The sequence below is a fragment of the Antedon bifida genome, chromosome 3, assembly GCF_963402885.1.
Source record: "Antedon bifida chromosome 3, ecAntBifi1.1, whole genome shotgun sequence".
Classification (NCBI taxonomy): Eukaryota; Metazoa; Echinodermata; class Crinoidea; order Comatulida; family Antedonidae; genus Antedon; species Antedon bifida.
Window position 1 is genome coordinate 32,007,998 of NC_136228.1, and position 13,188 is coordinate 32,021,185.

The 13,188-nt window shown below is 33.3% G+C and overlaps 1 protein-coding gene across 1 annotated transcript in view; it reads left to right on the forward strand.

The window, feature by feature from the left end:
- LOC144837631 (rhotekin-2-like) overlaps nt 1-12,566 on the forward strand; it is a 33,957-nt gene extending 21,391 nt beyond the window's left edge. The window contains exons 6-11 of the mRNA XM_078692827.1: nt 3,624-3,738; nt 4,152-4,261; nt 4,979-5,107; nt 6,112-6,277; nt 11,280-11,396; nt 11,918-12,566. Of these exons, the coding sequence (XP_078548953.1) occupies nt 3,624-3,738; nt 4,152-4,261; nt 4,979-5,107; nt 6,112-6,277; nt 11,280-11,396; nt 11,918-12,075 (795 nt within the window). The 3' untranslated portion in view covers nt 12,076-12,566. The remainder of the gene's footprint in view (nt 1-3,623; nt 3,739-4,151; nt 4,262-4,978; nt 5,108-6,111; nt 6,278-11,279; nt 11,397-11,917) is intronic.
- Nucleotides 12,567-13,188: the final 622 nt, after the last annotated feature.

Genomic DNA, 13,188 nt, shown 5'->3' on the forward strand with positions numbered 1-13,188 from the left:
TGCATGTAAATATAGTAAAAATGTGTTGCCATTCCAAGTACATATGCTTGCTTATAATATATAAAAAGATAATACAAAACTGTAATTATCATAATACTCTAAGGCTAGTAGTAGCAAGTTTCTCGTGAACTCATTATGAGTGATTTGAATTGAGCTTCAATAGCTTTATTGGCATGGGCAGTTTAATTAATCAAATTCAAGAGCTGTATTAATTAATCATTTAGTTAATTTAATTAATTAAATGTTACAAAAACTACAATACTTATATATAGATAGATTTTTTCCTGAAAAAATTTTAATTTTTTTTTCTACGAAGTGAATAACATTATTAAAACTGCAAAATGGCCTATTTAAAGTCTGATTTTATTAGTCTTTATTTTTCATGTTTTTGGGGGACAAAAATTGAACCCTTAAATATGAATAAAACAAAAACTGGATCGAAAACAAAATTATTTTGTTGAAAAAAATATGATTTAAAGCAAAAAATACCTACTGCAAAATGGCAAAAAGTCTTATTTTACAAAAATTGAACCCTTCAATATGAATAATGTAATAAAACCAAATTATATTAGTACCGTACTTAAAACTTAATATGACAAGAACTGAAATAAACGTGTCAATCCATTTTCTATTAACTCTTCATTAAATATCACCTGTTTTTTAATGATATAATAATAAACATTGATTCTGAAATTTAAGATTAGGCAAACTAATAAAAAAAACTGTTTCTGACGATATTGGACATGTCACAAGCTGTCATGTTTTCAAGACATAATTAATATATATGCCTTCAAGAAACATCTTTATGAATTATCATAAGATGAAAAACAAGCTTACTAGAGCAGAAATGATTCCACACAAATCTAGATCTGTTAATCATTCATTCATTTAATATATTTCAAAGAAACAACTTATTATTAACTTATTAATGTAATCTTATAATCTAAGTTTGCAATGAAAACAAGTTTATACAAGTTAATATTGCACTCTCTCCAAAAAAAAACAACTCACAATAAAAAAAAAAATCATGATTCCTAGAGCACTTTTATCAAGATTTGGACCCAGGTCTGTTAGAATACTGTAATAAGAAAGTTAGGCGCCAACCTACAGTACCACTAAAATGTGTTTCTCTTTTTATATTTCAAATAGCTGAAACATAATTTATGCTATAAGTTTATTTACATCTATTAAATGATGTACAAATTATATTATTATAACAACAATATTTAATGGTAGAATGTCTGTCATATCAAGCAGAAAAATTCTGTTTGAATCTCAGTTTTGATGGCTTTTTCTCATTCTCACAGGTTTCATCATCGTTTATTTATAAATTAATTAATAGAGTTTCTCTATGCCTTTAAATTAACATATTAATAACTGATATTTTTTAATGCATAGATAACTACCGTACGTTGTATTGTTATGTGCCCTATACAGAAGGAATCTCAATCAATTATATTAAAATGAAAACTTACGTACAAGATTGAATTTATGATTATGTCCACTGGTTGCATCACACGATACTGTAGTTTTGTGTCTAACTTCCTCCCCACTTTATCTGTTCTCAATCATCTATTGTTTATGCTGTTCTTAGGCTACTTGCAGCTCGTTTGTAAGTACATAGCTCAAACGAAGTAAAATTATGAGACTGTCTTTGTTAGGCTCTTAGTAAATGGCCTTGCATTGAGAAATTAAGATAATGAAAAAGGTTAGATCCATTGCAGAAATTAAATCAGAGGCTTCATCCGAAGCGATCGATATTAGGTGCCACTTGGATGTGTGGGAAGGGGGAGGGGTTTAGTAATAAATCATTTCGTTCAATAGAAACACATGTTTTATTTCTAATTAAAATAAACAGTTTTGTTGTTAATACTGTCGGTGGATTTGTAACAGATTATAAAATTCTAATTAGAAATAATGTTTAGCAGTCTCACAGAAATGGTATAGCCAGAAAGGCATAAACAAGAAATTAATGCAAAATAGGGTATTAAGTATTACAGGATATGAATTTTTAAAAAGGATAATGCAAACCGTTTTACTCAAATAGCCGTTTAATTACAAGTGAAAAACCTGATAGGGAATAAAGTAGTAAGGAACTAATTCTTGTCTTAGTTTATAGTTTGAACTACAGTATTACCCACTGATTGCATTAATACTGATGACCATCCCCAGACCTGTAGCCATGGGGGTTTATAGGGTTTAAACAACCCTCCCCCCCCCCCTTTTTTTTTAAACTAGAGACCACCAGTGAAAGTATTGGTAAATAGGCCAAACCTTACAGCCAGCAGGCAAACTATTTGGTCTGAAAATATCTTTTCTTTAGTTACTTATGCTTGCCCCTATTTGTAGAAAAAGACACCACCCACCCCACCCTCTCTTTCCCATGGGACTTGGTGCCCTCCCCTTGACATTATACACAGGCGGCTAGAACTAAATCTTTTTAGTCGTTATGAATTCTTTCTTGTTGTCTCATATCTTTTCTAGTTATATTGAAAGCATAAAATCATCCATATTTTACTGCGTTGTTCTGAAATGAAACATGAATATTTGAAAATTCAATATTTACATGTGTAAACACTAATATTCACACACTATTTTTGTCTCTAAGTTTGACCTTTATATAGCATATAATCTTACTATATTGAACAATCTATCATCCATTTTCAATATATCATATATTTTTATATTTATATATTTTATCATTTTAGTTTCTTTAATGTATATTACTTACGAATAATTGTCATTTGGCGTCATTCCTTTTTAATCTTTTAATTTACCTTCACATGTTACTTGCCCAAGGAAAATAGTTTTCTGAGATAAATTAGTTATGATGAAAGTGATCAAAAGTACTGTACTACCAAATGTCTATGTTGAGCCTTGTCTACAATATCAAACTTTATGTGACAAAAAAATGTGATGTGGCCATATATGGACATGATAATGTCATATCACTACCAACCATATTTGGGCATAACACTGCCATATTTGGGCACATAACATTTTTTTGATAGTTTGATTTGTTTGATAGTGTAGACAGAGCTTAGGGTTGGTATGACGTTTAAACAGAAAGTATCATTTGTACTGACTTGTTGAACATACCATCCAACCTTACCATTAAATGACTACATATACAGTATTAGAACCCCTTATAAGGAATACCATACCCAACACATGGCTGGGTGTTCCCTAGTAGCTGGTAGGTGTTCCCTGAGTAGGTGTTGGCTGTGGACATATATTGGCCTCTTTTGTTTCACCAAAATGTGTTCCCTTAAGGGGTTCTACTCAGGGAGATGTACATCTCCCTGGTTCTACTGTAGTAATTTAACTGAATGAATTAAAATAAAATCTTATTTAGTAAGTAGTAATATTTATTGCTTTCCAAGAACAGTACAAATTATAAAACAGCATAATATTTGAATGAAAATAAATAAATACATTGAACTTGATAAATTAAAACATTGAAAGTAGGGAATAATCCTTTAAGCCCAAAGGCTTGTTTCCAAAGGGATCCCTAATAATAATAATGATGAATAATGATTTAAATTGATATGTATTGTATTTCAGTTTTTTTATGGTTATTATACTGATTTTTTAATTGGTTGGTTGATGTTTTTTTTTTTCAGACTGTGGATGATGCAGTTACCAAGGGTCCAAGGTTTAGTTTGGTAGCAAAAGCTAAGCTTACATTAAAAGATGTATACAATGGAATTAAGATACATGATCTACAAGTAGAAGAAGGTATTCATTTCTTATTCATCATTTGATTGATGTGGTGCTGTGTGTTGGACGTTGATCGTGAGATCGTAGTTCGAATCCAACTCTCGCCACATTGCTTGTATCCTTAGGCAAGACACTTTACTTACATTTGCCTCTCCCCACCCAGGTGTATTAAATGGGTACCCAGTTAGATCAAGACACAACTTTGCGCTGATTTCTAGCTGCATTATTATGGGTCCGGGGGTATGTTTCCTTATGTATTTGATCCAAAAAATGGCTGGTGTAATAATGTGCAGCCCATTGAGAGCTTGCTTATATGCGTTTTATATAAGAATGAACTATTATTGTTATTGATTGGTTACGTTCAGAAAAGTGATACTTAATTGTGATAATGAATGGTACTATTACACTCAGCTTTTTTATTTTCATTGTAGATGTACCATGTCCTCATAGACTAAAAATCTACGGACATTTCTGTTGTCGATTAGTAGCTCAGCCTTCATGTATGATGGAGGAGACAGTCTCTGGTTATTTAAATTTTCAGGTAAGTTAATTTTAAAATTAAAGATATAATTTGAAAAAAATTATCTTAACCTTGCTTCCCACTTAGATGCAATGCAAGTAATTTGACCAATCACATCACAATGTATCATCCGAACTGTCACTTGTGATTGGTCAACTAACTAGCATTGCGCCTACATCATTGCATAGTGTCCAATTGGGAACTAAAGTAGGTAATAGTTAGATCACTTCCTTTTCTTAATACTATTTTATCCCTCCCAGGAAAACTTAGCTTTTTTCATCTTGCCACAAACAAACTGAGGGGCTTAACTTATAATCTATTGGATGTTTCATCTTGTGTGTCCAAGGAACTTATTTTTTTCTTGTTACCACTAAGTGAACTCTTGTGGATTTAATCTAAATATTATGGATGTTTTTATGTCTTTTCACCTATACAGCCATGTGATGTGTTGTGATTGCTAAAACTGCAAGTTTCTTGACCTCATTAGGGTCAGTATGAAACTGCTAGCCCTAACAATCTTTATTTTCTCCAAGCCTTATAAGCTCTGTCTACACTATCAAACTAGTTTGACAAAGCAAGTGTGATGTGCTGAAATATGGTAGTGATATGACATCATCATGTCTACACATATCACATCACAATTTTTTTGTCACATAAAGTTTGATAGTGTAGACAAGACAATTATGAATATTTCTAAATAATGTGTTTTTACAATCAAAATATTGTTTATTTATCCAGGAGATAGTAGGATCCAAAACGCAATGGACTCGTAAGTGGTGCGTCTTAAAGGAAGGCAAGTTAAAATGCTGGAATAAACCCGAAGATGTTGGCAGTGTTATACCTGTTACTTCAATTCGAATACAAAAGGTAAGACTCTTTAAAGATGTATTGTCCCCCAAAAACATGAAAAATGAAGATTAATTAAATCAGACTTTGAATATGTTATTTTGTAGTTTTGATAATGTTAATCACTTCAGTAGAAAAAAAACCCCAAAAAATAATGTTTTCACTTATAAAGTGACAAAATAAATGGTTAAATTCAACCACACACCCATTGGCTGGCAGCTAATTTGACCATTGTTTGCTTTAAATTACAGTTTTTTTCAGGTAAATACATTTTTTTTCAATCCAATTTTTGGTCAAAGTGGATAACTATTATGTTACATTAAAATGGCATATTCAACAAAAATGTTGTTAAGAATTATTTTTTCAGGGGGACAATACATCTTTAACAAACTACCATAATGACTTATTGCGCAATCTTCAGGTGTTAATTAATTAAAAGGAGGGAGCTGTCACCGTTGTGTGCAATATTAAACTTAAGCCCTGACATCAATATTTTTCAAATAGTGCCCTAAAGTAGCAACGCTAAGGATATTTATCACTTTCAATATTAACATTTTGTTATCATTGAATGTTGTTCGTATTTGTTGAATGGAGAGAATATTTTATTTGTTATAACATTCACTGTTCTATTTGCTCTGTCTTACTAAATTGTACAATCAATCTTTTCACTCATGAAATAGTCTCTCCATTCAACATTCATTATTTGTATAATAGCTTAGTACTGTACTTTACTAGTTCGATATCAATTCAGTAGATTGATGACTATAACAGAATAAGTCATCAATTTTGGCATAGTATCATTAGCAATCACTCGTAAAAGACATTAAATATCAATACTTACCATTACAGAAAATGTGCAATATGTTTTCTCATGCAATTTTTCAATGGAGGTCACCATCAATGTTTTTTTTTTATTCCTGATATAAAAAGTTACAGTGTGTGACTAAACGATTACTTGATATATGACTGAATATTGTGAACGTCTGAACACAGGTTAAGAACTAATTAATATCTTGTTGATTTAGGATACTGTCATAAGCTCTACTGATCAAGCGGTACGGAAACGACTCAACACATTCCTAATGACATGCAAAAACGGCAGTTTTAAGGTCAAGTACATCATAGCAACCGAATCAAACAGGGCGTTTTCAAAGTGGACGCAAGCATTTGAGCAACATTTTCTTGATACAGGTATGATCATTGATGAAGCATTATGATGTATTTAATTTTAGATTATATTATTTGTTAATATAATTATTATCGTCCTCATACTTAACTGGAAACTGAACAAATTCAGATTAGGTCCCATATGAACCTATACCAAGATCAGTACACTGGAAGACAATCACCTACTATTTTTGTACAAAATTCTTTAACATGCTGCACTAGTACACACGACCAATGGCTTTACATCCCATCTAAAGGATGAGGCAATGGGAATATAGCACCTTACCTAAGGATACAATCAATATGACACAGATAGGCTCAAACCCTCCAAAATTCCTTACCATTTTGTCACAACACTCTCTAAAGGTCTGTCAACACTATCAATTGATAAGAGTGTGATGTGTCTAAATATGGTAGTGATATGCCAAAATATGGTAGTGATATAACATCATCATGTCCATATATGAGCACATCATATTTTGTTGTCACATAAAGTTTGATAGTGTAGACAGAGCTTAAAAGCCTTAATAACATGTCTGTGAAGTTGGTTACTAGTTCCTAGTTCCTAGTTCCTTATTCAAATTCAATTAAAGGGACAGTCACAAATATTTTTAAAAACAGATTTTGATACGTAATAACTGTCTAATTGAGTTGTTATTGCATCAACATGTTAGCCTTGACCTCCTCTACTTCTTCCGGTCAAAGTTCATTAACATTTTATTCATTTACACCCTCTACGGCGAATAAGTAACTAGCTTTTACGAACGTTATAACACTTGACCTGCTTAATTTTTTCAAAATGTTTTGGTATGAATCGATCACCCTTGACCTACTCTACCATTTGCCACTCCAGTTCTGCGAACTTTTTTGCGTCTACGCCCTCTACGGCAAATAAGTAACTGGCTTTACGAACGTTATAACACTTGACCTACTTAATTTTTTCAAAATGTTTTGGTATGGATCGATCACCCTTGACCTACTTTACCATTTGCCACCCCAGTTCCGCGAACTTTTTTGCATCTTCGCCCTGTACGGCGAATAAGTAACTGGCTTTTACGAACGTTATAACACTTGACCTACTTATTTTTTTCAAAATATTTTGGTATGAATCGATCACCCTTGACCTACTTTACCATTTGCCACCCCAGTTCCGCGAACTTTTTTGCATCTACGCCCTCTACGGCGAATAAGTAACTGGCTTTACGAATGTTATAACACTTGACCTACTTATTTTTTTCAAAATGTTTTGGTATGGATCGATCACCCTTGACCTACTTTAACATTTGCCACCCCAGTTCCGCGAACTTTTTTGCATCTACGCCCTCTACAGCGAATAAGTAACTGGCTTTTCGAACGTTATAACACTTGACCTACTTAATTTTTTCAAAATATTTTGGTATGAATCGATCACCCTTGACCTACTTTACCATTTGCCACCCCAGTTCCGCGAACTTTTTTGCATCTACGCCCTCTACGGCGAATAAGTAACTGGCTTTCGAACGTTATAACACTTTGCCTACTTAATTTTTTCAAAATATTTTGGTATGAATCGATCACCCTTGACCTACTCTACCATTTGCCACCCCAGTTCCGCGAACTTTTTTGCGTCTACGCCCTCTACGGCGAATAAGTAACTGGCTTTTACAAACGTTATAACACTTGACCTACTTAATGTTTTCAAAATATTTTGGTATGAATCGATCACCCTTGACCTACTCTACCATTTGCCACCCCAGTTCCGCGAACTTTTTTGCGTCTACGCCCTCTACGGCGAATAAGTAACTGGCTTTTACGAACGTTATAACACTTGACCTACTTATTTTTTTCAAAATATTTTGGTATGGATCGATCACACTTGACCTACTTTATCATTTGCCACCCCAGTTCCGCGAACTTTTTTGCGTCTACGCCCTCTACGGCGAATAAGTTACTGGCTTTACGAACATTATAATACTTGACCTACTTAATTTTTTCAAAATATTTTGGTATGAATCGATCACCCTTGACCTACTCTACCATTTGCCACCCCAGTTCCGCGAACTTTTTTGCGTCTACGCCCTCTACGGCGAATAAGTAACTGGCTTTACGAACGTTATAATACTTGACCTACTTAATTTTTTCAAAATATTTTGGTATGAATCGATCACCTTGACCTACTTGATCGACTGCAACTGTTGTAATTAACGAGAAAAAATAGCCCGGCATAACATTTAATGAATTAAATTTGCCACCCCAGTTCCGCGAACTTTTTTTGCATCTACGCCCTCTACGGCAAATAAGTAACTAGCTTTTACGAACGTTTTACACTTTACCAACTTAATTTTTTCAAAATAGTTTTTGCATCTACGGCGAATAAGTAATTCGTTATGGGTAGATGACCCTTGACTACTTTACCATTTGCCAAACTAGTTCCGCGAACTTGTACATGTCCTTTTATGGCGAATTCATTTTAGTTTTGTTTTGACTTGTTACAACATGCAATTTTAAAAGATAATTTCTGAAGCAAACACAAATACAACAGTTTGGTTATAAGCGGTAACCACAAGTTATTATTCCGTTTTATTCATTACAACTTTTCAACACAAGTACAACACGACTACCTGAAATTAAAACAGCATTTAGGCCTAAAGTAGGCTCTATCGTAGTGTATATAAACTAGAACTAATAAATAACTTCTTACGTCAACATGTGACGACACACTGCATAGTTATTCAATACTGCCCACTTCATTAAATGTTATGCCGGGCTATTTTTTTTCTTTAATTACAACAGTTGCAATCGATCAAATGTAATATCTTTTTAAACGTGCTTACAGTACCCATTCTATAAAAGCACACAAACCAAATCTGAACTGACGTTTTTTTAAAATGTCATTACAGCAACTGTTGCTCAAAAACAGCTTACCACCAAGCTCGGTGGTCTAGAGGTATGAACGCCAGGCTAGTGATCTGGAGGTCGTGGGTTCGTTCCTTTATTAATTAACAATTAAAAAGCGCACATTCTTCCCTGGGTGATGAAAGGTTTTAAAAACAATACAATAATTGTAATGTAACGAATGTAATGTTGAACTGTAAGTAGCTGAAATAATTTGTTATTTAAAAATTTAAATATGCCTTACTACTCTTTCATAACTATTATAACATTATACAATAATTTCTTTCAAAACTGTCAAAAGCAATTTTTTTTTTCCATTGCATTTTGTTTCTCATGTTATGATGTAGGAAGATAATTGTATTTAAATGTTGCATCACATTAAGTTGTTTAAATGGTGTTCTTACGCATATGGTTTACGGCATAAATGTCTTTCATTATAAAATCTATAAATTACTAAATATTTCACCACTGCTGTAGACCTAGAATGTTTGAACAAATCTCTGAATTAAAAATCACCCACATACAATGACATCATCTTACAGTACCCATCTATAAGCGCACAAAAAAAAAAAAAACTGAACTAACGGTTTTTTTTTCAAATGTCATTACAGCAACTGTTACTTAAAAACAGTTTACACTACCTTATAACAGCAAAATTAACATATTCATTAATACTGTTACCGTTAATATTAACAATTAAAAAGCGCATACTATTCATTGAGTGATAATAGTTACGATAGGTCAAGGGTGATCGATTCATACCAAAATATTTTGAAAAAAATAAGTACGTCAAGTGTTATAACGTTCGTAAAGCCAGTTACTTATTCGCCGTAGAGGACGTAGATGCATAAAAGTTCGCGGAACTGGGGTGGCAAATGGTAGAGTAGGTCAAGGGTGATCGATCCATACCAAAATATTTTGAAAAAATTAAGTAGGTCAAGTGTTATAACGTTCGTAAAGCCAGTTACTTATTCGCCGTAGAGGACGTAGATGCAAAAAAGTTCGCGGACCTGGGGTGGCAAATGGTAAAGTAGGTCAAGGGTGCTCGATCCATACCAAAACATTTTGAAAAAATTAAGTAGGTCAAGTGTTATAACGTTCGTAAAGCCAGTTACTTATTCGCCGTAGAGGGCGTGGACGCAAACAAGTTCGCGGAACTGGGGTGGAAAACGATAGAGTAGGTCAAGGGTGATCGATTCATACCAAAATATTTTGTAAAAATTAAGTAGGGCAAGTGTTATAATGTTCGTAAAAGCCAGTTACTTATTCGCCGTAGAGGGCGTAGACGCAAAAAAGTTCGCGGAACTGGGGTGGCAAATGGTAGAGTAGGTCAAGGGTAATCGATTCATACCAAAATATTTTGAAAAAATTAGGTAGGTCAAATGTTATAACGTTTGTAAAGCCAGTTACTTATTCGCCGTAGAGGGCGTAGACGCAAAAAAGTTCGCGGAACTGGGGTGGCAAATGGTAGAGTAGGTCAAGGGTGATCGATCCATACCAAAATATTTTGAAAAAATTAAGTAGATCAAGTGTTATAACGTTCGTAAAGCCAGTTACTTATTCGCCGTAGAGGGCGTAGATGCAAAAAAGTTCGTGGAACTGGGGTGGCAAATGGTAAAGTAGGTCAAGGGTGATCGATCCATACCAAAACATTTTGAAAAAATTAAGTAGGTCAAGTGTTATAACATTCGTAAAGCCAGTTACTAATTCGCCGTAGAGGGCGTAGATGCAAAAAGGTTCGCGGAACTAGGTTGGAAAATGGTAGAGTAGGTCAAGGGTCATCGATCTATACCAAAATATTTTCAAAATATTAAGTAGGTCAAGTGTTATAACGTTTGTAAAAAGCTAGTTACTTATTCGCTGTAGAGGGCGTAAATGCATACAATGTTATTGAACTTTGACCTGAAGAAGTAGAGGAGGTCAAGGCTAACAAGTTGATGCAATAACAACTCAATTAGACAGTTATTACGTATTAAAATCTGTTTTTCTATATATTTGTGACTGTCCCTTTAATTGAATTTGAATAAGGAACTAGGAACTAGGAACTAGTAACCAACTTCACAGACATCTTAATAACACTCGATATTCTCAGATATTCCATCTATTAAAGTTCTACGAAAAATACTGTACCAAAATTTGTATTTGTTTTTAGGTTGTTGGAAAGATGCTTGTCAAAGTAAGATGTTAGTGAAATCGCCCAAGCCTAAGAGATTACCTCCTAAATCTCCACCTACCAGGAAGGCATCCTTGTATGAGGACTTATCTATAAGTAAGTACAAAGAAAGAAAATGTATATTATTAAATTTAAAAAATATTTTTATGCTGTACCACTAAATTTTCTCCGGTCAAAACAAATGCAATCATTGTTCAGAGCCATCCGAAAATACCCTCCCTGAGACAGAGACACTTTTAAAATATAATTATATCATTGTGAAACCCAGAATGTGCAGTAAACCAGAGATTAGGTTTAGGAGGGTTGAATGATAAACAAGCTTTCTATTAATATAAAAGAAATCAAACATTTTTCATTTATGAAAGAAATATCTCTTAGTCTTTAAATAAACATTTCATCTTATATATTAATACTGATGCTTCATATCTCACTTGTACTTATTATTTTTTGTAACCATGTTAAATGGCCAACTGAGACAAGTTTACTTCTAGGTTGGTCCTCATTTTATGCTCTGTACTATTTGTATGGCATTTTAGGAAATAAATGTTTGTTGAATTTGTTGAATGCTGATATGTTATTTTGTTAAAATATTTGTTTTTCCTTTCATATGTTTTTAGCATCACCAGACAAGATAGAGCATAGTGATCCAAATGATAATGACGTATTTGCAGACTCCCCAGCAAATAACTTAAGGTCAAAGTTTATTCCACCAATTACTAAGCCACCAACAGGAAGCGTGAGTCCACGGATGGTAGGTAAAGAAACAGACGTTTGAAATTGACAGTAAAGAACTATTATCGCTCACACTAAGATAGTGAATAATAAATTCAGCAGTGTACTTTTGCTGTACACACAAGACCTTGTGAGGTATCGCTTCACAATGCTTTCTAAAAACGTCGGCAAGATTGGAATGGACATTAGAGCAATATTAAGTTTAATCCAACGACGATACATTCCTGGAACTTAAAACTCTGTCTACACTATCAAAACTTTATGTGACAAAAAAATGTGATGTGCCCATATATAGCCATGATGATGTCATATCACTATCATATTAGGGCATATCACTACCATATTTTTGGCACATCACACTTTTGTGTGGACAGAGCTTCAGACTCTGCTCACTGTTTTCTACAGATATACAAAAATATCAGTTTGATAGCATAAATACAGTTGAAACTTATAACTGAGTTATAACTAATGTTTTAATATTTTTTAAATTGTGAAGTTTGCTAGAAAACATTTAGCAGTAATACGTACACCAGAATCTCTCTTAACAGTTTTAAAAGATTTACATTTTATAACTTATTTGATTTTAAGTTAATTGTCTATTGCAATTGTTTTATATGCAATGATGAGTATTCTGTATTCTTTCTTTAAGAAATAATAATTAAGCTTGTGACATTTGAACTGGACAATTATGGGAGGGGTCAATTATGGGTGGGGTCAATTATGGGTGGAGTCATTGTGATTTAAAATGACCACCCAATCTAAGTAGCTTCAAGTACAGTACTGTTAATATTCTTTTGCATGAATTTCAGTTAAGCTCTGTCTACACTATTAAACTAGTTTGACAAATAAAGTGTGATGTGCCCAAATATGGTAGTGATATGCTTAAATATGGTAGTGATATGGCGTCATCATGTCCATATATGGGCACATCACATAAAGTTTGATAGCGTAGCTTTATATTCACGCAAGGCCGTAGCGAGAGGATAAAAACAGACAATGTTTTAAATACGATTATTAATATACAATATGACGATCTTTGCTGGAGAAGTGGGGTGGGTGGTAAAAAATGAAAATCTCATGCTGGGTACGACCCAGTCATAAAAGATGATAACGTTGTCTTTGTTAGTTTTAATACCTTTTTTGTATATATTCATTA